Source organism: Lynx rufus, unplaced genomic scaffold (assembly GCF_022079265.1).
Source record: "Lynx rufus isolate CCGP_SWC_20201006 ecotype Redwood Valley unplaced genomic scaffold, mLynRuf1.p SCAF_7, whole genome shotgun sequence".
Taxonomy (NCBI): Eukaryota; Metazoa; Chordata; class Mammalia; order Carnivora; family Felidae; genus Lynx; species Lynx rufus.
In genome coordinates, this window is record NW_025814889.1 from 135,173,645 (window position 1) to 135,200,476 (window position 26,832).

The window sequence follows — 26,832 nt, forward strand, 5'->3', positions numbered from 1 at the left end:
GTGGAAGCTGCTTCCTTCCCGAATTCCCACACCCCTACTCTCCTGCTGGGCCCAGGACCTAGTTTTTTGGGGCCCAGCTGGGCCTTCCCTGCATCTCGCCACGGCCAAGTACTTGATGGGCTTGGATTCTGTCCCACCCACACCGGAAGTACTATGTGCTGGGTACTGGGTGCTGGGCTAAGTACTGGCAACATGGTGGGAAGCAGATGGTGGGCCCTGCTCCAAGGTGCTCAGGACCCGGAGGAGGCCAGGCTGGCAGCGTGGGGACTGCTTTCAGGGTCATGGGGACACTGCCCCAGGCTGGAGCAGGACTTTCTGGAGGACCCTGGAGCACTGCAAAGTCTTGTGCGTGGTGGGGGTGGGGCAGCCGGAGGGAGGCGCCTGGAGGTGGCAGCTTTGCAAGTCTGGCTGAGGTCTAGACTGTGCGAAATTGCGGTCTTGGCTTCCAGGAGGCAGGGAGACCACTTCTAAGGCCACTCGATAGAGCAGGAGGGCGAGACCCTAGGCACCCTGGGGGCGGGGGTGGGGGCTCTGATCTGCCTCAGCTGCGCGCTCCTGTTCAGCGAGCGGCGACTCTCTACCCGGACCGCCGGTCGGGTGGTGGTAGCACGGGGAACGTGAGGGTCCGAGTGTCCGGTCACACAGTGGCCTTAGATAAACTATCTCTACCCCTTCTTTTGATGTATCGTGCCCACTGGGGGGTTGCGAAGGGCAGTGGCCTGTTGTCCAGGGCGGGGTGGCCTCGTGAGGCCTGTGGCCTTCTGCAGTCATTGTGCAATCATAGCTTCGTGTGCCAGGCGCTGCTGTTCACGTGCCCTCTCTGCAGCCCCTAAGGCTGGTGGCTTCCAGTTCGTGGTAGGAGATCAAAGTCATCGAGCAGCATTAGGGTCCATTTCAAAGTGCATGCTCTGAGTTACCGTTCCACACTGGACAAAAACTTCAAGGGCCAGCACTTGAGTTCCTGGGATTTACTCACAGACACACTCAGGGCCGCCCCCACCCCCAGTCAGGCGGTGAGGCTGCCCAGGAGAAGCGGAGATGGGAGTGAGCGCTTCGCAGGGACCACACGTGTCACTGGAGTTCGCCTGCCCAGGGAGGGATGGCACCAACACGGCGCGGACCGGGAGCCGCCCACCCCCGGCACCCCTGGGAGGGAGCTTCGGCACCCAGCGAGGGCGCTGGGAACGTTGGTGGCATTTTGCTAGCCGTGACCCCTCTCCCTCCCTGCGGCATGGCGGCGCCCACAGAGGAAACCCCCCAAAACTCCTGGGGACAGAAAGAGGCAGAAGGTTAAAGCGGACCCTGCGTGCAGCTTGCCGGGCACATGGGCCTGGATCTCGCACCTGTCAATGCGAATATACTCAACACTGCACACTGGTTAAGATGGTAAATATTTTATCCGCAATTTTAAACTCATGAAAAAAAATCCATGTTATCACCATTGCATACCTATTAGAATGGCCAAAATCCAGCACACTGACAACACCAAATACCGTTAAAGGTGTGGGGTAAAAGGAACTTCCATAAGCGGCCGCTGAGAACGCAAAATGGCGCGGCCACTGTGCAAGGTGGCTGGTGGTCCCTTACAAAACGAAACCTTCTTACCATGTGATCCAGCAAGATCCTCGATATCGACCCAAAGGAGTTGAGAACGGATGTCCACACAAAAACCTGCACACAGGTATTCACAGCAGCTTTATTCATAATTGCCAAAACTGGGAAGCAACCAAGACGTCTCTTGGCAGGTGAGTGAACTGTGGTACATCTGGACAATGGAATATTCCTTAGCACTAAATGAGCTATCAAGCCATGAAAAGCCGTGGAGGAACCTTGAATGCGTTTTCACTGAGTGAAGGAAGCCAATCTGACAAGGCTACATACTGTATGATTCCAACCATATGACATTCTGGAAAAGGCAAAACTATGGAGACAGTAAAAAGATCAGTGGTTGCCAGGGGCTGGGAGGAGGGAGGACAGGCAGAGCACAGAAGATCTTCAGGGCGGTGAGACTACTCTGAGACTGTAACGGTGGACACGTGTCATTACACCTCTAGTCCAAACCCACGGAGTGTGCAACACCAAGAATGCACCCAAATGTCAACTACGGGCTCTGGGTGACAACGATGGGTCTATGTAGTAGGATCACCGGTTGTAACAAATGCACCGCTTGGCTGGGGTAGGCTGTGTGTGGGGGGACCGGGAACACACGGGCACGTTCTGTAACTTCTGCTCAATACTGCTATGAACTTAAAATGCAGGAGGTGAGGCTTCCTGCAGAAGCTGGAAAGCCGGAGCCAGGAGCGGAGTGTGGAACGCAGCCACGCCCCGGGGAAACGGTCATTTCAGAAGCCAGTTTGAGGAAAGTCCTAGAATCATCCCATGTGCCTCGCTCAAGTATCCTCGGCAAGTCAAAAGGGGACAGAAGAATAAAAGCAAAATGACAAAGAATCATTTGCCATTGGGAAAATATTTTCCTCAAGACGCGTATTTTTCAAGGTTTGTGGTTTAGCCCCTGACACCTGAAATCTATCAATTTCATTTGAACCGTGTTAACGCCAAGTCAAGACCAGACGGAAAGCCGCGCGGCTCAAAACGCCGTCATTTCCATGCAGGTCCCACAGCCCGCCCAGCACACCCACCCACGCCTCCGTCCTGGTGAGCGAAATGAGAAATGGGCCGCACGGCTTGATGGAGCCATTAAAACAGAATTAATCTGCCATTTCTGCAGTCCCAAATTGATGAGCACACAAGAACTCATTTATAATTGCTTATTTCTACTTCACAACATTCCTTCCAGTATTTCTGTTCTCTAGAAAAGTCCATTAACATTGCATTATTTTTTTATAACCTTTAAAATTAATGTTGATTGGAAATCTGTCCTCATACCAACTTAAGTAAATCTGCCCGTCCCCGCACACTGGCTGACTTCCACCCGCCCGGGCGGGGCCGCAGAGGAGCTTGGGTTTTGTGTCCTTCCAGGCCCCGCTGCGAGGGCCGCGGGGGCGCGGGAGGCTGGGGCTCGGCTGGACGGTCAGATGCAGTGGAGCAAAGCCACCTTTGGGGGCTGGAATGGGAGGAGGAAGAGACGCGTTTGCTTTACATTAAACCAAAAAAGGAAACAAGGTTAAAATGAAGTTTATTATTTTTTGATTTTTTTTTTGTTTTTTAAATAAAACTGTTTGTGAAACAGCCATTTTATCCCCACGGCAGAGTGACCCCTGAAAGATGCACTAACCCCTTCTTAAGGCCTTAACAAGATTTTTTTTGTACTTTTTTCTTCTTTTTTTAAAACTCAGATATTTAAAAATTATACAATTTACAAAACAAAACAATACAACATAAAGAATCATGTAGCGTGGAGCTGCTCACCTGACAGGCCCCCTTTTCCTTTATAAAAATGAAAGCAAAAGAAAAAAGGGCTAACTGGGTGTTCCTGGTCAGCCTAACCACACTGATGGCACTCAACAGCCCCTCCCCCGTGTGCCGAGTCCTACAACTTAGATTTCCTGTCCCGTCCTTCGGCCTGGGGAGGGGGGGGGGGACAGGGTACAGCTGCCAGGAATGCGTCCAGAGGCAGGCCACCCCCTGACCCTGCCTGCCGGGCGCACTTAGTGGGGCGCTCATGGTTCTCACTGGCCACAGTGACCCAGGACATAGCTGTGACCTTGGGACATCTGCCAATCTCACCCCCCAAAAAGATAAAAATTTTAAAAATAATAAATAAATAGTGTTTCTGGAAATGAAAAAATTTATTTGTGTTTAAACATCATTCCCCCACTCTTGAAAACACGGACCGTCCCCACATCCCCACCCCCCCACCCCCCAACCTTCCCACTTCGAGACGAATTAACGACCAAGGATGGTTCCGGTGTGGTCTGTCTGCTCTTTCAACCCTGGGTCTGCAGCTCTCTGAACCGGCGTGAGGCAGGCTAAAGGTCAAAGCCACACCCCGTCCTTTATGAGACCAGCTTGTTCAATTTCACACTTAAATTTCACTGTTATTGGAACAAATTTGGAGTTCTTTAACTAGAGAATTTTAAAATAGAATCAAAAGGGATAGCGCACCTTTCATTTAAACAAAGTCTTTCCAGACTAAAAATAGATTTATATATATATATTTTTATCCCACCCTTTTAACCCCCCCTTTCCCATCATCCCACCCCACCCCCCTCCCCCCACATTGTCACTATGGAGATCGTGTCCATGGAAACAGCCATTCCAACTTCTTGGGTCTTTCTTTCCTGTGGTGTCACGGTTTGGGTGTGATGTAAGGACTTAGGGAGGAGGTGCTGGCGGGGCAGGGCGGGCAGGGCGGGGCCGCACAGCAGGACGGTTCTGGTTCCATCGCGAGTGTCCACCACCTTCTCATCTCCACAGTCTCACCTGGAAGACAGAACCGACACTGGGTGCCGGGAACCTCCGTGCGGCCCTGCGGCCGACAGCCCCCACTCCGTGGGTCCAGCGGCTGCAGACCCCCCCCCCCCACAACGGTGCCATCGAGGCAGGAGACCCCCCAAGACCGGTGGTGGCCAGGAACACGGTTAAAGACGGCAGTGACCCCGCCGGCTGCTCTGTGACTAGACTCTGTGCCCCGAGGTGCGGCTGCCTCCCCGGCGAACGGAAGGAACTGAGGCCAGGAAAGGGCTCCCCAACTGTCCTGGTGGGGGCCGGCAGGGAGTCGGGCAGCTCTTGGGGTGACCCCTGCTCAGGATGCCACCACCAGGGGCCCGGAGTGGGGCTCGGCACCGTGGCGGCCCAGAGCAGTCCTCACAGAGGTGGCCGAGCACCCAGGCAATCTGTGGAAGAACCGCTCACAGCCACAGCTGCTGGCGGTTGACAAGAGTGATACTTCACATGACAAAAGAACACTCTCCGGCCGGCGGCTCTGACGGGGGGGGGGGGGGGGGGGGGGGGGGGGGGGGGGGGGGGGCGGCAGAGCCAGCTCTGAGGCTCCCCAGGCGCCCCCTGCCACGGTTCCTCTTCCAGCCCAGGCTCCAGGCTCAGAGAGATGAGATGATCCGGACAACACCCGGGGGCCAGTGGGGCAGTGCCGGGGGCCTCCTCAGACTACCTCACCGGGTCACTGTGCGGGCAGAGGGCTGAGAGAGACACGCGGCTTCCGAGGATCAGTGCCGAACAATCAGCAGAAGCCGAGAGTGGCGGAGGCCTCCCCCCGACCTGCTCCCTGCTACTCAGAGTGCCCCCCCCCCCCCCTCCGACCCCCTCTGGTGCCCCCCTCCAACAAATAACCCCCAGGAAAACCCAGGCGGTGCTGTCCCTTTTCTGTCCTCATACAACTAAGAGGCAGGACAGTTAAGAAGGCTATCTGTGTGCAGGAGCTAAGAACCTTCTATTTAGAAGCACCCGAACGTATACCTGCCCTTGCCGAAAAGAGATGCCTAACTGCTTGGCGTAAAACATGGTTACACGGGAAGCCCTTCTGCAGAGACAGCAGGACAACGTCATCCCACTCAGGTGAGGCAAACTCCAGGGCTCCAGCCGTCACTCAGGACGTCCACGGCGACAGCGTGGCTTCCCTAGTTCTGAAGGTGGCCCTGGGCCCCAGAGGTCGCCCCGGCCCTTGCGGCCCATGCTGTGATTGGCCCCCAGCACGGGGAGACTCTCCACTCCGCCCTCTGGTTTTCCTGAGGTGAAGGCCGCCAGGGGAGGGGAGAGAACCAAAGGTCCCGTGTAAAGGTGATGACAAGGGTGGAGCTGACGGGATGACTCAAGCGACAGCCAGAGCGGGGAATCTTGCTGGGGACGCAGGACACCCGTCCAGGCACACCGCCTAAGGCCCTGCGTGTGGAGGGAGGGACAGGGTGGGGTCCCTTGGCGCAGCGCTGGGCCTGCAGCCCCAGCCTGTTGGCTGCTCAGAAGGGCAGGCCCCACCCCGGCCCCCAACCTCAGAATGAAGCAGGCCCAGCACCTGGGGTCAGCCTGGCCGGGGTGGGGGGACTCGGCAGGGTGCTGACCTCGGGCTCTGGAGCGCCTGGTAGTCTAGGCGGCCGTGGCCTTTACAGCACCTCCTGCCTGGCTCTGTCTGCCAGCCTTGTTAACGGGGACCTTTCCTCAGGGTCTGATGTCAGACTGCCCCGAACATGTGACACCTTGAATGTCAGGGGACCCTAACTTCTCAGAGCTATTTCTAAAAAGCTGTTCCTTCACAGGGAGCATAGGAAGAAAATTCGTGTGCCAGGTACTATGCCAGCAGTTTTACAGGGGTCCTCGTGAGGACACCAAGGCCTGACCCCCGTCTCACAGGGACCCAAAGCCACGGGGGCTGCTGACAGGGGCTGCCGGGACTGGGGCTCCCACCCAGCGAAGCCCTTCTGTCTGGGCCCCCGGGACCCTGCCTTCGAGCCTCAGTCACTGCGTGGTCTTGTCCAACCACATGGGACGTGGCCGAGACAGCATGGTCCCAGGCGGGGAGCCAGGGGCAAACGCCGTGCCAGCTGCAGCCACTCGGCGGCGCGGGTTTTCAGTACTCTCTGTAAAAGGCACCTTGGTGTCCGGCTGCCAGGGAACAGGATCTCACCCTGGGCTACAGCCTTCCAGGACTCCCGCTCTCCTCCGCTCCCACCTTCCTTCCCCTTCAGCGTCACCTCTGTGGCCTGGACAGGCCTCTGGCCGCACAGGCACAGCCTACCTTCCCCAACCTTCTCTAACCGCAGCCAGAATGCATCACCCCAGCCCACCCTACCTGGCCAGTTTCCACCTGTCGGGGTGGGACCGTGTGCCGCTTTCTTCTCTGGGGCGCGTGCCCCCCTCTAACCGACTGCCTGCATTGCCCTGTGTGTGCGCTGGGCTAGGGCACAAGTGGGCAGATCCAAACACGGTTCCTGTCCTCAGTGGGGACACAGTTTACTGGAGAGGCACATAAGCAAGCAAACAAATGATTCCAAATTGGCCTAAGAAGGCTGCAGCCTGGGAAGGAGGTGGTTAGACAGGGGCTCAGGAGGGAAGGCCTCGTGAGCAAGTGACACGGAAGCAGAGACCCGAGATGAGAGGGAGCCTGTCACTGAAGATGGGGGGGGGGGGGGAGTGCCCAGGCCCAGGGGGATGGCAAGTGCCAAGGCCCCTAGGGAGGAAGTCTGGCCTCCGAGGAGCTCACTGGACACTCCTATAGGCCTTTGGAGGCACGGTTAGGAGTTAGCACAGGGAGAGGGCGGGCACCCACCAGCCTGTCGCCCTGCTTCCTGACACTCACAAGTGGGGAAGAGGCGGCCCACTGGGTGACTATCTGCCCAAGGAGCTTTCCTCCCTGACCATGTTGGCTTGCTGAGGGACAAGTGCAGGTACCTTGTCCCGGAAGGACTAGAACTCCCACCTCCCAGCCCCCGGGCTTTGTGTTAGACAGGGAGGCACAGAGTCCCACCCAGCCGGGCACAGCAGGCCAGCACCCCACGCTACACTGCACAGACACGTTAAAGACATTTCTTGACCGAATCCTCACAAAGTGGGCCATCGTCATTCCTCTCTTTACAGAAGAAACAGAAGCAGAGGCATTTAGCTGCCTGCCCCTGGTTACACAGCACTTTCTGTGTGAGAAAGGGGGGCACCAAGAAGCAGGACTCATGTACTCCTGTCCTTTCCCTGCCTTGTCAGGGTCACCCATTGATTGTGGCTCTCTGTTCCTAGAAAGGGCCCCAAGATGAAATGTTCTCTGTCTCCAATTACTGGGGTTCCCATACAATGTGTGGAGGGCCACTGCTCTCAACGAGATGGCTGAACTGAGAAAGCGGGACAAGGGTCCCGCCTTGTGGGGACAGCGTATGAAGAAAATCATTTCAGGTGGACAAAGCTGGACCCCACACCGATGGGCCAGGCCGTCACCACTCAGAGCTGCAGTGTCTTTTGTGCACGTGGGAAGCACACACCGACACTGAGGTCTGAATGCTGAAGCTTCCTGCTCACGCAGGGGCCGAGGGCTACTGGCTGGCAGGGCCCAAGGCTGGCTGGAGAGGAAGCAGTTGATGAACGAAATTAAAATTCCCAACTGGAGTTCTGCTCACCAGGCCCAGGGCTCAGACTTCCTTTTTTTGTTTTTATCCCTCTCCAAACATGAGCTGGGACTCTGGGACAAAAACAAAAGGCACTCAGCACCAACTGGTTCTTTCCCTAACCTGGTCATCCAAGGGCACTTCCAGAATGTTCCTCGTGGCCCCTGTAGCATGTGGCTCTGCCCGGCAGCCAGGCAGTGGAGTTGACAGGAAGAAGGCAGAGCCCAGGCACAGGACAAAGGCCAACAGAAACAAGCTGGAAAAGCAACCAGCCTGCTGTCTTGCCCCAGGGGCTGCTCGGTGGGGAAGGAGGACAGGAACAGTGGCCTCACTGCATTCCAGAAACCCGGGGCTGCTGCTAGCAGCAGTGTGCTCATTTGGTTCCTGAGACCCAACCACCTGTTCTGCTCTGTCCCTTCCATTCCTCAGCCCCCTCCCTGGGAGAGGAAGACAGGCCTAACTGCAAAGGCCTCACTCGACAGCCCCCTCGAGAAAGCACCACAGGCCTCCACAGCCTTGCAGCCTCCACGGCGGAGCAGAGGGGGCTTCTCTCGAATTCTGTACCAGGACCCACCTGAAGAACGAGGACTTCTCAAAGGACAAAAACCGCCACTGTCTGAGACAAATTCTATTTTTTCCTCAAATTACTGTTGGGTATTCCAAAGAAAGGTGGAATCTGCCGGTTGTAACAGGGGGAGGAAACGTGCCACAGACTAAGCGCACCTGTGTGGCTCTCAGACGCCGGGAGTAAACACAGAAGCCCTTCATTTGAAGAGAAATAATCCCTTAATGAACATTTCTGAGACAACTGGCTCCCCCCACCCCATCCTATAGGAGCAACCGCCTCAAGTTACATTTTGGCTTTTCTTTTTTTCTCTTTATGGTCTCTTTTCCTCAGTCCTCAGTGACTCCATGTGGGGGGGGGGGGGTGGGCAAGGAAGCCAGTTGGGGAGGAGGGGACGCCCGCTGCCTCTGGGGACGCTGGTCCTCTAATCCCATTTTCACAGATGCACGCCGCCCTGACCACGAGCCCGGACACACTCGCAAAAAGCATAACTCAATCTCTTGAGGTTTTTAGGAGTAAAATTAAATCGGATGCTAAAGTCTCCTAAATCTTTGAGGGGATTTTCCTTCCCTTTGTACTTTTGCGCAAAGGAGTCCTTCACAGTACTTGGGGAAAGAGATTTCAAAGAACAAAACTGGGAATTTTTTTGTTTTTCAAAGGAAAAGCCACCATAAGCTTTACAGAGAGGGAATAAAAAAGGACAGCCCCCTGGCTAGAAGCATTTCTGAGTCAGACACGGGGTGGGCTGCTGGCAGGGCCTGTCCCAGAAGCCTCCGGGAGCACCACACATGCACGCGCACGCACACACACGCACGCACGCACGCGCGCGCGCACGGCCTGACTTCAGCTCGGTCACTGTGAGCTCCGACGGGCAATGGGACAGCCTCAATCACCCCTCCTCGGGCTCCAGGGAAGCTAAGCGACGGACGGGGAGACGTTCTATCCACCTGGTGTCGGCCGTCCACGTGATTAAAGACCTGGGTGCAGCCGGGCCTGGGGCGAGCAGGAGGGCAGAGGCCATGACACCCACCGGGACTCTGGCAGGGGTGCCGGCCCCGACTCACCTGTGCTTGCTGTACTTTCCATTCCCACGAGCACTCTGCCCCCCTCACCCCCGCTCCGACTGCTCTGTGCTGAGGCTGCCTTTCGCTGTCTTGTTCTGCAAGGGGGGGAGGGGGAATGGGAGGGGAGGCTGACGCCGGCAAAGCCAAGGACACGAGACAGGAGGGACAGAAGAACAGTGTGGGGGTCAGGGAGGGCAGAGGCGAGGAGAGGAATGGCACATGGAAAAGGAAAGAAAAAGCAAAGAGTCAGTATTGAATGACAAACAGGAGATATTCAGACAGGGTTTTCTAAGACAAAATGTGACCATTAGAGAAGTTTAAAAAATAAAAAAAAATGCAAATTAACTCGAAGAGAATACTATAAGATCCTAGGATCCATCTCTGGAAGTAAACTTTTAAAGAAAAGCCGGAGTAAGCATCTTTCAGAAGTGTTTTGAAGGCAGACTGTCAGGATGGCTTCTTAGTTTGCTCTGGCCCCAGTCGGAGACTGAAGCCTGTGAGCGTCCAGTGACCACCAGGTGTCAGTGTGACCTCAGCCAGAGGACAGCACGGCCGCTGCAGGAGCTCCAGGAGGCGACAGACCTTGGCCGCAGCCCCCATCCTCTCCAGGACTTCCCCGCACCCCCCTCTGCACCCTCCCTCCCTCCTCCCCCACACGTGCTGGCTCAGCAATGGCCCAGTCACCCCAGGTCTTCCATATTTCCTAAAGGGGCCACCAAGAGAGGAGAGACGCCTCTTGAATGATGTGGGAAATCAGGTGGCGGTGGCCCACCAACCACACCACAGGTCGCTTCCGCTGAGTGAGGTAAGATCTAGAAGAGACTGTTTCCCAGCAAAGCCCTGGAGTCAAGTCTTATTTCTTTCAGTCTGGGAAAATGCCTCTGATTACGCACCAAGGCCTACAACCAATCTTACCTTGCGCCCACCTGTGAACTGGGGTTCCATTAAACTAAAATGGAAATCAGTGGTTTTATTGAGTTTCATCTTCGCATTTCTCTTAACAATCAGATACACACCTCCTGCTTCCAGACATCTCTCCCAGCCTCCCACACCACATGGGGGGGGGGTGTCGCCCCAGGGCACAGGTCTCCCTGCTGCAGGGAGAGACCTCCCCCAGAGAGCACAGGGCCTCTCTGCCCTCCCAGGGCCAGGAGCGGACAGGAGCCTGATCACAAGGGTTCTCCAAATTCTGGTCTGTAGCTCGTGCAGAACCCCGCCCCCCCCTCCCCCCGCAGCCTGCCGGGGGCACTAGCTCTGACTCACCTTGTGCTTGGGGCACCTCACCGAGAAGTTCTCCTCATGTAGCAAACAATCTGCAAGACAGAAAGGGGCAGTCAGACAGCTGGCAGACAGCACAGCCCAAGGGGAGTGGGGCCACGCTAGCCAGGACTGACAGGGTCAGACATGGAGATAGGAGGCCCCTGCACTGGCGTTTCTAAAACATCAGAAACACCCCCAAATAAACTACGGGACTGCAACATGATGGAACATCAGTCACTTAAAGCATTAGTGTTTCAAAACAGCCAGTGGTACAGGGAAACACTCATGACACAAAATGGCTTGAAATGCCAGGATACATAAATATAGAAGTACAATCCTAATTTTAACAAAGTGTGTTATATATGCATTTTAAAAAAGAAAGGAAATTTACCAAAATCTAACAGTGCTTCTCTCTGGGCAGCAAGACCACATAGGTGATTTTATTTTATTTTATTTTTTACATGTTTCCACGATTACACCATATTATTTTAATAATGAGAAACAACCTCCAATAAATCTTATTTTTAAGATCCCTGATTCTAGGCTAAGCCCCTCCCACAGGCCCAAGCTGAAGCTTCCCTGTGAAAACGCCCCAAATCCGGAGGCACCTTTCTCCTCTGTTGCAAGCCCTGCCATCTATCACCTTTGCTGTACAACCCACGGAGACACAGGAGAAGTTCCCGACACGAACCACATAATCCACACTAAATGCTTCAGGGGAAAACGAAATCCCACGAGGGGGTTACTAATCCTTGGAGGAAAATGATTCATTCCAACTTTTAACGTGGTGACAGCATCCTCGCTGACAGCAAGGACACGCATCCGCCTCCAGGTGAGTCGAGCTCCGTGGCACAGGGGTAGCGTGTGGAGCGGGGCGAAGAGATCTAATTAATGAATTCGCTCTGCACACCACAGCTCCCGGAGACCGACAGCCAGGTCACCGGTGCAAGATGTGATGGCAGAATGTTAATAAATATTGATCGCACATTCTCAGAGAGCTCCCGGGCACCATGGCGGGAGGCAGCCACGGTACTTAGCCTTGTTAAATGTATGATTTAACTCAGGTTTAAACTGAGGTCCAAATTCGCAGCCTGTGTACCCACAGATTTCAGATGAAATAGTAATGAGCAAGGGAACACACAAATGAAAACTTCTGAGGTCCTTTGTATCTTAAACAAACAGAAAAAGACCCTTTCATAATTGGGCCAGGCCTGTCCCATCACTGCCTCCCCCTGGAGCCTCTGAACACCCAGGGGTGGGCAGGCAGCCTCCCTGCTCCCGGGGCAAGCCTCAGGGCACAGGAGCTCCGCAAGTCCGCTAACCTCCGAGCCCTCCCCCTGCAAGCAAATAGCATGGCAGTAAATGAAATGTGTTAATTTAAAACCCACAAGTACATGGCGTGACCAAGGCTCCCGCTGCTCCAATCTGCCAGAGAGCTTATGAACAGCAGGACACAGACAACTGGAGCTCAAGGGAAGCACTTGCTCCTTACCTGGGCTTTAGCAGCGCCGCGTGCTGGCGGTCTCTAGGTTGGGCCACAGAGAAAACAAACGGCAGAGCCCACGTGGGGCTCGGCCACCTCGACGCCATAGGGGTTTAGAGAAACGAGGAGGGGGACCACGCTGGCTGGAAACGGTGCCACCCGAGAGGCAGAGGCGGCTCCGTCCGCCTCCCAGCCACGAGGAGTCACCAGCTGTGAGAGACCATTAGTAAAATATGTCTGAAGCTAGGAAACACGTTCCCTCTAAGTTAAAAAGCAGAAAAGAAATAAAGTAATCTAAGTACACACTACAAGCAACTAGAGTTAATGTCAGGTACTTCTGCAAATGCAAGGCTCCTAACAAAATCTGCCAGAGACCACGTCCACCTGTGGCAACATCTCCCACGCAGACAGACTGCAGACAAACGCTCTCATCTGTGCTTGGAATACCCACAGGCCACCAGGAACCGCCATCACGCTCCTGGCAGGCACAAGAACCAGGGCCAGAGAGCTTAGACACCCGCAAGGGCACGGGGAGCCTCTTCTTGGCTGCCTCGAACCAGCCCTTGCTGGGGGGAAGGGGCGCGGTGAGGCCTTTCCTGAGGTCTCTCAGCAGGCGCCCGCCCTACACAGCCAGCCAGCCTCTCGATTTGTTTTCCTTAAGCCCCTGGTGATATCCCGCACTGGCCAGAGGGCCTGGTCAGCACTTCCACACACTGAAGTCAAAGTAAATGGCTTGCCGGATCATCACACACGCTGGAAAAGACTCACAAGGTTGTCTCGTCAACAAGACGGCTTCCAGACACAAACACCAATGCCCCAGAAGAGGATTCCGCTTTCATTTCTCTCTACGCTCGTCTTCACCGAGATCCTCATGACAAGCTCCTTGGAGCTTCAGATACTCACATGCAGCCACAGCCACCCTGGGTGTGGATGGTAAACTCGAGGAGGGAGGAAAGGAGAGGGGAGGGCTCATGTCCTTCACACGTGCCAGGCTCCGGAAGCTGTCACCAGCTCACCTGCAACCCACCTCAGAGCTAGTTAGTACTTAGATTGGTAAAATCCAGGCCGGGACACGGGGACCTGCCAGTCTCACCCGCCTTGCTGGGCCCAAGGAGGGGACTATCAGGGCAGGGCAAGCAAGGCCTTGGCACTGCTTCTAGGGTGCAGAGCGTGGCCCCTCCAGGGAAGGGCCAGACACCAGTCCGCTCAAGGGCCCTGAACCCACTCTGTGGCAAGATCAAGATCAAAGTGCAGTGGAAGAGCGGCTTCTAAACGCTGCTGCAAGGGTGGCTGTAGAAAGCAAGTTTCCAGCTGGGCCTCCTCCTGAGGGGAAGAGGAAAGTCCCCTCCAGGCTGGATTCTTTATGCACAGTAGTTATTAATGTGCTACCGCAGTCCTTTTTTTCTTTTGGTCTTAATTGCTGTGGCTCATTGCATTAATATGTCATTTCTTTTGAAACCAGTGCTCACGTTCTCCTCACTGCATCTCCCCGGAGCCCCAGGCTGCGCCTGTGACGGAACAAGTAGCACAGGACAGCCAACCATGATGTCACTAACGCAGGACCAACAACAGGTGGAGGGAAGCTGTGGCAGCTACAGACCCTCAGGAGAACAAGATTCTGTTTCCATGGAGATGTCCCCAGCCATGAAAGTTCTCTCTTAGACACGAACAGCTCTGTAAAGGTCTGGGTGGTTCACAGCCAGGCAAAGATGAAAGTGTTCAACTGTTCCTTACAACAAGTAGCAATGAGGGACTCTCCAACCCAGGGACGTATAATTAGGAAGGAAGTCAATCAATGAACGCCTTTCCTGGACACACAGATCCATCACACATAGAACAGAATTCCTCAGGAGACCCTGTGGGATAAACACAAGCATCTATCCCCACAGAGCAGTGTGGCCTTCTGGGTCACTGTGACTCAGGTCATCAAAAAAGACTGATAAATCCCAAGACACGGTCATCCTGTGATGCTGCTTCCTTGGTCCCAGATCTTCACGTGGAGCAGTGGTAAAGCCAGCAGCAGCTGGGGCAACAGCGTCAGGGCCTTGGCCCCACCTGGGCGCCCCCCTGACCCAGGCAGCCCCTCTCTCACCGGATACTCGGCCACCAATTTCTGCCAAACAGTCATGTTCTCAACTCACCTGGGAAGGCCACACAAGACAGGCTCAAACAGAGAGTGACAAATACCATTTTCTTACTAATCTTCAGCTGGTGAAGCAGCCCCTGCTTCCCTGCAGAGTGGCGGATTGAGCAAGCCTCCTTTGCAGAGGAAGAGGGGCCCAGCGCCACTTCCCAGACAACCCAGTCCCGCCGCCGGAGCTTGGAGGAGGCAGTGAACTAAGCCCAGGCTTTCCAGCCGCTACCCACACGGGGACATGTAAAGTTTAAGTTTAAATACAATGAAGTAAAATAAAAATTCAGTCCCTCATTCCCAACTAGCCACATGTTAAGCACTTAGTAGTAACACAAGGCTTGTGGCTACTATGCTGGAGAGTGCAGATCTAGAACATTCCCATTATGGCAGAGTCCTACCGAGCACCCTGCTTAATCCCTAGAGAAACTGCCAGGAGGCAGGCTGTGAGCCTGGTCCCTAACCTGGCTGGCGCCCCAGGGTGCAGACCGGGAGCGCACTCATGCGGGGGTGGGGGTTGTGTACGATGTTATCTGCCTGTGGCTCACTGGATGTTTCCGGGCAAAGCCTCAGTGCAGGAGATCACCTCTCACCTGGCCACTGACTGGGACAGCCAAATCTTACAGTATTCCCCGCACAAAATTATAAACTGCCACAAACTTAATACGTTTAAACATCTTCATTTAAAAACCATGAAGCTTAAACTAGAAAGAGAATGTAACCAGGGGCAATATCATGACAATGAGAAAAGGCAGTGGCTGGCTCTTGAGGGAGAGGAATGAATGGCTATACTCAGGAACATGCTGGACCACAACCCAGGGTGAATGACAGCTCCGACTCAACAAAGAAACATGGAGGGGAAAGGAAGAAAGAGAATGGAAAGGACGGACTAAAACCCAAGATCCCTGAACTGACATCTTAAGGCTGTCTTCTTACTCGCTCTGGCCAAGCAGCGTCCCAGCCACCAGCTGCCCTTCAACGTGCAAATGCATACTTTCATGAGAACTAACTTTGGCATAATAAGCATTATCTTTCTGGATCTTTCTGGTGTTCAGCTACGCCTCCTATGGAAACTTGGAAGGAAAATCGGAGAGGGAAAGGAGGAGTAAGAGAAGGACTTGTGAGGCAGAGGGCCTGCGGCTCCAACAACCACAATGGAAGGAAGCAGCATCCAGAGAACACACTTCTCCCGCGTCTGTCGGATTCTACTCTGTGTGCCCCTCGCTGCTGTACCTGCTTCCGCCACCTGCTCAGCCATGCCCTCCCCTCTTCCCTGCCAACTCTAAATCAAACCTCACCTTCTGGGGAGAGCGGGGCTGCCTCCATGGAAGGAGGAACTCCTTCCTCAAGCACTCAGGCATAAGAAGCATCCTGCCACTCGCTGCCCTCTCGTGGACCTTCCCCTTTTTCTCCCCCTCCTTCCTGAATGAAAGTACAGTAAAACCTTGGTTTGCGAGCATAATTCCTTCTGGAAACATGCTTATAATCCAAAGCACTTGTACATCAAAGTGAATTTCAAGAACCATTGGCTCAGTCGTGATGTGACATTCGGCATCACGTACTACTTGTATTGCAAGACACTGCTCACTTATCAAGTTAAAATTTATTAGAAATGTTTGCACAGAACAAGTTACTCACAATCCATGGTTTTACTATATTATGAGGGCCGCTGAGGTGAAGCCCTTAGTCACATGCTCAACAAGTTACAGGTGAAAACGTCCACTGAAAGGACAGGAGTCTAAAAGAAGAGGACTTTCTCAGGCTAAAGCTCTGAGTCAAAATTTAAGGCATCATTGGGGCACTTGGGTGGCTCAGTCGGTTTAAGCATTCGACTCCTGATTTAGGCTCAGGTCATGATCTCACAATTTGTGAGATCACGCTCCGCACTGGGCTCTGTGCTGACAGCGCAGAACCTGCTTGCGATTCTCTCTCCCCCTCCCCTACTTGCACTCTCTTTCTCTCTCTCAAAAGTAAATAAATACACATTAAAAAAAAGTTTAAGGCTTCTGGGGCGCCTGGGTGGCTCAGTCGGTTAAGCGTCCGACTTCGGCTCAGGTCATGATCTCACAATCCATGAGTTCGAGCCCCGCATCGGGCTCTGTGCTGACAGCTCAGAGCCTGGAGCCCGTTTCAGATTCTGTGTCTCCCTCTCTCTCTGCCCCTCCCCTGTTCATGTTCTGTCTCTCTCTGTCTCAAAAATAAATAAACGTTAAAAAAAAAAAAAAAGTTTAAGGCTTCTGCATCACTCACTGGATGGAACTTTCTGGACGAAAGTTTCCCCTTCTTTCAACAGTTACGACACTGCAAAATACTACTCTGATCACATCAACAGACATGGAAAAAGGAAAAACTGCAGTATCCTTTCATGATAAAACCACTAAACAAACTAAGAATAGAAGGTAACTTCCTCAGCTGCATCAAGAACATCTATGAAAACCCCATAGCTATCATCACATTTAATGGGTCAGAAACAAGGCACGGATGTCAGCTCTTGCCATTGCTACCCAACATTATGCTAGATGTTCTAGCCAGGGCAATTAGGCAAGAAAAAGAAATAAAAGGCATCTGATTGGAAAGGAAGAAGTAAAACTACCCATTTGCAGATGACGTATCTTGTATGTAGAAATCCATTAAAAAACTATTAGAACTAATCAACGAGCTGAGCAAAGTTGCAGGATACAAGATCAATAACAAAATCAAGTGTGTTTCTATACGCTCAAAATGAACAATGTGAAAATTAAATCAGGGAAACAATTCCACTCGCAATCACACCAAAAATAGTAAAATACTTAAGAATAAATTTAACAAGTGTAAAACTTAAACTGTGAAACTATCTCGTCTGGTCATGAGTTGGAAGACATACTACTGGTTAAGATGGGAAAACCCCCCAACTTTACCTGCAGATTCAGTGCAATCCCTAGAGCTCCAATGGCTTCTCTGTACAGAAACAGACCAGTTGATCTTAATTAAAATTCACAGGATATAGTAAAGGACCCAGAATAGCCAAAACAATCTTGAAAAAAGGAATAAAACTAGAAGACTCCCACTTCCCAATTTCAAAATCTACTACAAAGTTACAGTAATCAAGACTGCGTGGGACTGGAGAAAGTCCAGAAATAAGCCCATCCATCTATGGTCAACTGGTTTTTGACAAAGTTGTGCCAAGATCATTCCACGAGGAAAAGAACAGTCTTTTCTACAAACGGAGCTAAGACAACTGAAATCCACATGGAAAGAATGAAGTGGACTCCTACTTCACACCATATATAAAAATTAACTCAAAGTGGATCAAAGACCTGTGTAAGAGCTAAATTCTTAGAAGAAAACATAGGCATGAATCTTTGTGATTCTGGATTAGGCAACAGTTTCTTAGATATAAGAAAAGGCAGGGACGCCTGGGTGGCTCAGTTGGTTAAATGTCCGATTTGAGCTCAGGTCATGATCTCACTGTATGGATTCGAGCTCCGCATCAGGCTCTATGCTGACAGCTCGGAGCCTGGAGCCTGCTTCGGATTCTGTGTCTCCCTCTCTGTCCCTCCCCCGCTCACGCTCCGTCTCTTCCTTCCTTAAAAATAAACATTTAAAAAAAAAAAGTGAACCACCTAAACGTGCATCGACTGTTAAATGATAAATAAAATATGGCCTAAAATATGGTGTCCTTAAAATATGGTCTGGCAATAAAAATGAAGTAGTGACACACATCACAACATGGATAAACCTGAAAAACATTATGCTAAGGGACAGAAGCCAGTCATAAAGAGTATGTACGGTATGATTCCACTTCTACAAAATGCCCCAGAACAGGCACATCCATCACGACAAGAAGTAGATCAGTGGTTGCCAGGGGCTGGAGTGGGTGGAGGGCGAGTGACCGCTAACGGGTAGGAATTTACGAGGTGATGAAAATGTTCGAAAACTGATTGTGGTGATGGCTGCACAATTTTGTGGATCTACTAAAAACCACTGAATTGTACACTTAAATAGTGAATCATGTGAATTATATAAATAAAACTGTTATTATGACCCCATTTCACTCCTTTTTATTATCCTCTCTGCATTCCTTTAGAGTTGACAAACAGAACAGGGTCAGAAGTGACAAAAAGAACTATAAAGAGAGGAAAGAAGGCAGGGAAGGAACCAAAATGTACGTCCCGCCCTTCAGATGCTCTGGATAAGGGTATGTAGTCCCGTCTTACCTGCGTCAATGGCACACGGGTAATGGTATCGGAAGGAGCAGCCTTTGTTGTAGCAGCCCAAGGTGGCACCTGCCTCCTGGCAGTGGGAACATTTCTGGAAGGAAAGAAGTGCACCACATCAGCATTCCAGAGTCACCCTCTCCTCCAGGCCTTCCCTAAACCCCATCTGTCATACCTCAGTACGTCTCTGTGGTTACAGGTCTGTGGTGTGTGTGTGTGGGGGGGGGGGTGGGCTGGTCAACTGCTAACCTGCCACCCACTGACCACACGGTGGAAAGGATCCAGCAGGAATGTTTTAGGCCAGGCCTCACAAATGTCCACAAACAGATCAAACAGAACACCGCGGTGGGGCAGGGTCCCCAGACTCGCCTATGGTGCTCCTCCTGCCCACCCACCCGCACACATGCTTGCCCGTCCTTTCCTCGTTCCTGCCGCATCCTAAAATGCCAGCTCTTGCCTGTTTATTTCTGCTGTGAAAGTCTGGGGTAGGAGGAGAGGGTAAGATAGTAGAGTTATATATAAACCTTTTAGAATTAAAAGTGGAATTTGGTTTCTAGTTCTTGTATTTGTAAGATTTTATTTTTATTCTACTTTATCCCAAATGCCCAATACAAGTATATTTCCCTTTTCAAAAAAGATGGGCTCCTGTGTGCAAATGGTATTTTTATACACAAATCCTATTTTAAATGCACTAGGAAACCTGCCACAAATTTCTGGCTAAGTGAGACACTATTCTGTAATTGAGATGCTCCCCCTTACATGGGCAGGTTTCCTTAAAGCGGGGCACATCTCTATCATCCTGTGATGCGGTGGCTGTGAGCTCTCAATCCTGTCCGCATAGGAAATGTGACCTATCAAAAGTCATCGTTATTTGTAAAATTCAACCAACTTGGCCCTACCGAGAAGGATGCAGACTCTTCAGGTGGCTGAGGCACACCCCGATAAGGCTACCTGCATGGCCCAGACACTTGTTCCTGATTCTAGGAAAAGTACCATGAAAAAGTTCTCCCTCAGCAGTCATACTTGTGGAGAGGAATGGCTCCCCATACATGCCCTCGTGCTCCCTGAGACAAAGTGCCTCAACGGCACCCTTCTCCCTCTTGTCTCGTGCAAAGGCAGGGCCCAAGTGGCAGCCTCTCAGGGGACAGCGTGGTCCCCAGATCTGCAGCAGTTAGGACCGCCTCGCCAGTGGGAGGAAGCTCGCCTGGATGGTGCCGTGGAATGGGCGGGACGCCCGGGACACCCCAGCACAGAGTAGCAGGCCCAGGACCAGGGAGCCGGATCAAGCTTCCCTGGTGCTGACGCTACAACCACACTAGCGCCAGCGACCGTAGAGCCCGAGTGCCCCCTGTGCAACGGGTGTCCCTGCGTGCCACTGACGCACACCCGCTCAGTCAGCCCCGTCACCTCCCCACTCTCCCTCCAGATGAGGTGCCTGAGGCACCAGAGAGAGCGCACTCGCTCCGGCTCAGAGCAGATCCGGGCTGACCACTCCTGGCATCCTCCAAAGACAAACTTGGCTGGGAATAGGGTGGTAAGACAGGTCTTTCGGGGGCTCTGCCTTCCTCTCAGGAGACCAACATCTTTCTGAGTGCCGGTGATCAGTAAATGTTTGCCCTGTGCCCTCGCACCCTTGCCAAGGCACAAAAGATTACTCGGCCTGGAATAAACCAAGGGCAGCTGGCAGCATTCTGAGTGGCCTGGGACCGTCCCTACCTTTGTCCGTGCCACAGAGCACCTTCAGGACAAAGGGAACATGGCTGACTGGTCAGGGGCCCTGCCCGCAGCAACTCCTGCTGCCTCACCTCTGACTCCAGGAGCCCCCAACAGTCAGGTATCCAGAGCGCTTGTGCTCCAGGCCCTCCCTACCCTGGAGAGTGAATCTCAATCAGTGGTGGTCATTTACAGGTGGGTGCAGCAAGCATTTCTGGAAGGCAAGTCTGCAGTTTAAGGAACTTCTAAGGAAGTTTCACCCCTCTTAAAAAGGGACAAGAGGCAGGAACAGGCTGTCTGCTCACTCGGCCTCCGTGAGGATGGGATGGTAAGATCTGCCGCCATCTTCATATCACCACGAGGGGACAGCTGTGAAGATAAAGCCCAAGCTGCTGAGGGCAGCAAAGTGACAGGGTGGAGGGAACCTGGACCTCTGAGACCCTGCTAAGGATTACATTAACTAGGTCAGGGACCATCCCATCTCCAGACTGTTAAGGGGGAGGACACTTAAAAAAAAAATCACTTTTGGGGCACTTGGGTAGCTCAGTTGGTTAAGCGTCGGACTTTGGCTCAGGTCATGATCTCGCGGTTCGTGAGTTTGAGCCCCGTGTTGGGCTCTGTGTTGACAGCTCAGAACCTGGAGCCTGCTTCTGATTCCGTGCCTCCCTCTCTCTCTCTCTGCTCCTCCCCTGTTTGCGCTCTCTCTTTCTCTCAAAAATAAATAAACATTAAAAACTTTTTAATAAAAAAAAAAAAAACAACAGACATTCTACACAGACCCCCTATGAAAAGCAACCTGGAGAGCAGGATTTGTCATCACCCAAGTTCACAGACAGGAAAGGGAAGCAATCAAGCTTGGATGTGAACAAGGTCCATTTCCTTTCTACCTCAGCACATGACTCTGTCCCCTGCAGGGCTTCTCAATGCTCCCTGCCCTGAATCAGCCCTGAATCTTTTGCATAAAGAAAGCAAACTCACCACTCATCAATGATGATGCTTGTTTCTTTCAGTTAAAAAGCATAATTAATTTACTATATTGCATCCAGAGGAGAAAGATTCCGTTATGGTATACTTGGGTCTTGAAGAAAGGACGTTAAAGAGTTTGTTTTGTACGTATGTATGTATGTATGTATGTATTTGAGTGGTTCTCAAAGTGTAGTCCTTGGACCAGCAGCATCCAAGCATCACCCTGGAACTTGTCAGAAATGAAAATTTTGGGATTCCGGGAAGACGTTGGAGTAGGCAGGACCAGGAATCTGTCTCCCTACCTGGTCGACAACCGAACTGGCCGAATCTGTCTGATAGAACTATTTTGGAACTCTGGTGTCTGTTGTAGGCGTGCAACTTTCAGGGGAAGACTTGGGTGGTAAACTGCAGCTAATTTTGGTCAATTCCAGCTCCTGGCACAGTGGCTTCCATCTCCCGTTCACAGCCAAGCTCCAGGCAGCTGTGCACACGATCCTGGAGCAGCTTGCACACAGCCTGGGGGAGCCAGGGTGGGCAAAAAGAAACCCATCCTCCAAGTATCAGTGTATTGGGGGGAATCTCTGTTCTGACTGATTATTGCTTCAGATCACAGAGGTGCAGATGGAGGTGGCCAACCACGCTGTACCTCCCCCTGACTGTTGTAAGCCCCTCCCCCTCAGGCTGAAGGGACTTCTAGGAGATTTAAAAGGCTGGCATCCTCTCCTCACCATTTTTTGCTTTTTTCCCTTCTGGGAGCTAGACATTAAGGAGTAGGATGTTAAAAGAACAGCTATATACTTGGGTGCAATTAGAAAGTGACCCATGTGTTCCCATGGAAAGGCTTAGTAAAGACCTGAGAAGGCTTGAGTGACACCTCAAGCTGATCCCAGACACAGAAACAACATACAACAATGGAAAACAAACAAACAAACAAAACCAAAACAATTAACAACCTCCCAAAAAGCAAAGTTTGGGGGGAAGTATGATTTTCAGAGTGATCACATTATTAAATTCAAATTTCCAGTGTTCAACAAAGAAATCACAAGACGTACATAGAGACAGGAAAGGCCAGTCTATTTGAAGGAAATAAACAACAGAAACCTTCCCTGAAAAAGACCTAATGGCAAGTACACCAATGACTTTAAAAGAACTGTCTTAAAAATGCTCAAAGAAAAAGTTAAGAACACAATGTGTGAACAAATAAAAATAGCAGTAAAGAAGTAAAGAAAACCTAAAAAGATACCAAAAGAAATTCTTAAAGCTGAAAAGTGTAACTGGAATTTAAAAATTCACTAGAGGGATTCAAATGCAGACTGGAGCAGGCAGGAGAAAGAATCAGTGAACTTGAAGATAGGACGATGGAAACGATTGAGTCTGAGAAACAGGAGGGAAAAAAAAAAAAAAAAAAGACTGAAGAAAAGTGAACAGAGCCTAAGGGAAACCATTAAGTAGACCAACATAGGCAGTGAGGGAGTCCCTGAAAGAGAAGAGAGTGGAAGGGGCAGAGACAATTTTGGAATGGCTGAACACTTCCTAACTCTGATGAAAGACATAAATATAAACATCCAAGAAGCTCAATGAACTCCAAGAAAGATGAACTCAGAGACCTACAGTGAGACACATTACAATCAAACTTTCAAAAGCCAAAGAGATACTCTTGGGAGAAGTAAACCATCACAAGCAATCCTCTCTGTATGACTACTTGCAGATTCCTTATCAGAAACTTTGGAGACTGCAAACAGTGGGCTGATACATTCAAAAATCTAAAGAAGGGGCGCCTGAGTGGCGCAGTCGGTTAAGCCTCCGACTTCAGCCAGGTCACGATCTCGCGGTCCGTGAGTTCGAGCCCTGCGTCAGGCTCTGGGCTGATGGCTCAGAGCCTGGAGCCTGTTTCCGATTCTGTGTCTCCCTCTCTCTCTGCCCCTCCCCCGTTCATGCTCTGTCTCTCTCTGTCCCAAAAATAAATAAACGTTGAAAAAAAAAAAAAAATCTAAAGAAAAAAAAAAAAACTACCAACCAAGAATCCTATATCTGGCAATGCTGTCCTTCAAGAATGTAAGAAAAATTAAGACACTGCCAAATAAACAAAAACTGAGGGAGCTGATGGCTGCTAGACCTGCTCTGCAAGATATACTCCAGGGAGCCCTGCAGGGTGAAGTTGTACAGAGGAATAAAAAGCTTAATAAAGGTAAACACACTGGCAATTATAAATACAGGTGCTATGGGAGCAATGGCTTGTAACTGCATTTTTTGTTTTTCTACATGATTTAAGAGACTAATACAGCTAAAGAAAAAAAACCCAATTAGTGTAAAAGCTAGTATTGCTGTTAACTTTGGTTTGTGACTGCAAATCTTGTTTTCTACATAATTTAAGAGAACAATACATTTAAAAACTTATTAGTTTATGTTTTGGGGCACACAATGTATAAAGATGTAACTGGGGGACATCAACAACAGAAAGGACTGGAGCTGCAGAGGGGCAGAGTTTTTGCATGTTATGGAAATTAAACTGGCAAAAAAATAGCTATTAAATATATAGGAAAGGAAATGACAAAGGAATTTAAATTTTCCACCATTAAAAAAAATCAACAACACAGAAAAAAGACAGTAATGCAGGAAATGAGGGACACAAAAACCATAAGACATCTAGAAACAAAATAGCAAAATGACAGAAGGGGCTCATTATCATAATTACTTTAAATGTAAATGGATTAAACTTTCCAATCAAAAAACAGAGACTGGCAGAATGGATATAAACTTATGATTCAACTATATGCTATGCATAAGAGTCTTACTTTAGATACAAAGACAAAACTGACAAAGTAAAAGGATGGAGATACTCCATGCAAGTAGTAACCAAATGAGTGGAGTGGTATCCTATTATCAGACAAAACAGACTTGATGGATAGAAAAACCAGACAGAAGAAAGAAAATAGAGGACTTAACCTTATAAAGCAACCAGTCTAACAGACATACACAGAACATACTACCCAACAACAGAACACACATTCTTTCAGTGCACACAGGACACCTTCCAGGACAGACCACATGTCAGGCCACAAAGTAAGTCTCAACAAATTTAAAAAGATATCATACAAAGTATCTTCTCTGAGCACAAAGAAGTTCGAAATGAGTAACCAAAGGAAAACTGGGAAATTTAAAAAACTGTGGAAATTAACATACTTTTAAACAAAAAGTGGATCAAAAAAGAAATCACAAGGGAAATAAAAAATATTTAGAGACGAATAAAAATAAAACCACAACATATTAAAACTTTTGGGATTCAGCAGAAGTGGTGCTAAGGGGGAAATTTATAGCTATAAACACTTACATTAAAAATAAGATCTCAAAGCAACTATCTACCTTTATAACTTAAGGAACTACAGAAAGAAGAACAAACTAAACCCAAAACTAGCAGAAGGAAGGAAATAAAAAGGATTAGAATGGAGATAAATGAAACAGAGATCAACAGCAGAGAAAAATCAGTGAATCCAAAAGTTGGTTCTTTGCAACACTCAACAAAATCAACAAACCTTTAGTTAAATGGACTAAGAAAGAGATAGGAGACTCAAATTACTAGAATCAGAAATGAAAATGGGGGCAATACTATTGATTCTACAGAAATGAAAAGGATTATAAAACAGTACTATAAGCAACTGTATGCGAATAAATTGAATAACCTAGAAGAAATGGACCGATTTGCAGAAACACAAAACCTACCAAGATTAAATCATAAAGAAATAAAACACCTGCATACACATGTAACTAGTAAGGAGACTGAATCAGTAGTAAAAAATCTCCCCCCAAAAGAAAAGCCCTGGACCTGATGGCTTCACTGGTGAATTCCACCAAACCTTTGAACTATTTCAACACTGAACTATTTGAACTGATATCAATTCTTGTGAAACTTTCCCCCCTAACTAGAGGAGGGAACATTTTCAGAATTATTCCAAGGTCAGCATTACCTGATACCAAAGTCAGACAAAGACAGTATATATATAAACAACAATAACAACAACACAAAAAACAACAAATATCCTTTATGAATATGATATAAGAATCCTCAATCTAAATACTAGCAAACAGAATTTAGCAGCATATTAAAAGGATTATATGCATGACCAAGTGGGACTTAGTCCTGGAATGCAAGGCTGGTTCAACATAAGAAAACTGTTTGTTGTAATACATCACAACAGTATGAAGGAAATAACCACAGATCAACTCAATTGATGCAGAAAAAGCATCTGACAAAATTCAACACACTTTTATGATAAAAACACTCAACAGAATAGGAATAGAAGGAAATTACCTCAATATAAACAAAAGACATATATGAAAAACCCACAGGGACTATCATACCTAAAGGTAAAAAGATGAAAGCATTTCCTCTAAGATGAGGAACAAAGAGAGGATGCTGGCTTTCACCACTTCTATTCAACACAGTACTGGAGGTTCTAGCCAGAGCAATTAGGAAAGAAAAAGAAATAAGAGGTGTCCAAACTGGAAAGGAGAAGTAAAATGATCTGTTGGTAGATGTTATGACCTAATATGTAGAAAACAAACACTAAAGAGTCCACAAAAAACCTGCTAGAATAAATGAATTCAGCAATGTAGAAAGACACAAAATCAATACACAAAATATCAGTTGCATTTCTATACACAAACTGAATAACCTGAAAAAAATTACACACACTTTTAATTTTCAATAGCATCAACAGAATATTTAGGAATTAACTAAAGAAGTGAAAGACTTGTACAATGAAAATTATAAAACATTGTTAAAAGAAATTAAAGAAGATATGAATAAATGGAAATCCATCCATTTTCATGGATTAGAAGACTTCATATTTAATTAAAGCGTCAAGACTACCCAACGTGATCTGCATATTCAAAAAAAAATCCCTTTTTTTTTTTTTTTTAAAGAAATACCTATCCTGAAATTCATTTGGACTCTCAAGATAGGTATTTCTTTAGCAATATTCACAAATTGCTAAAATAATCTTGGACAAGAAGATAACTGGAAGACTCCTACTTCCTGATTTCAAAACTTACTACAAAGCTACAGTAATCAACAGTGTGGTCCAGGCATAAAGACAGGGATGTAGACCAAGACAACAGAGCAGAAAGCCCCGAAGTAAACTCTGGCATATAGAGTCAGATGATTTTTTTTTTTTAATTTTTTTTTCAACGTTTATTTATTTTTGGGACAGAGAGAGACAGAGCATGAACGGGGGAGGGGCAGAGAGAGAGGGAGACACAGAATAGGAAACAGGCTCCAGGCTCTGAGCCATCAGCCCAGAGCCCGACGCGGGGCTCGAACTCACGGACCGTGAGATCGTGACCTGGCTGAAGTCGGACGCTTAACCGACTGCGCCACCCAGGCGCCCCGAGTCAGATGATTTTTGACAAGGGTGCCAATACCATTCAGTGAGGAAAAGGACAGTCTTTTCA

The 26,832-nt window shown here is 49.7% G+C and overlaps 1 protein-coding gene across 2 annotated transcripts in view; it reads right to left on the reverse strand.

Annotated features, from left to right (window-relative positions):
* Positions 1-3,119: 3,119 nt before the first annotated feature.
* Positions 3,120-26,832, reverse strand: part of TCF20 (transcription factor 20) — a 103,672-nt gene continuing 79,959 nt past the window's right edge. The window contains exons 3-6 of one of the 2 annotated variants that reach the window (XM_047067174.1): positions 18,703-18,796; positions 10,896-10,945; positions 9,633-9,760; positions 3,120-4,383 (exon numbers count right to left, since the gene is read on the reverse strand). In XM_047067174.1, the coding sequence (XP_046923130.1) occupies positions 9,677-9,760; positions 10,896-10,945; positions 18,703-18,796 (228 nt within the window). In that variant the 3' untranslated portion in view covers positions 3,120-4,383; positions 9,633-9,676. The remainder of the gene's footprint in view (positions 4,384-9,632; positions 9,761-10,895; positions 10,946-18,702; positions 18,797-26,832) is intronic. The other variant, XM_047067175.1, reaches the window with a different exon arrangement.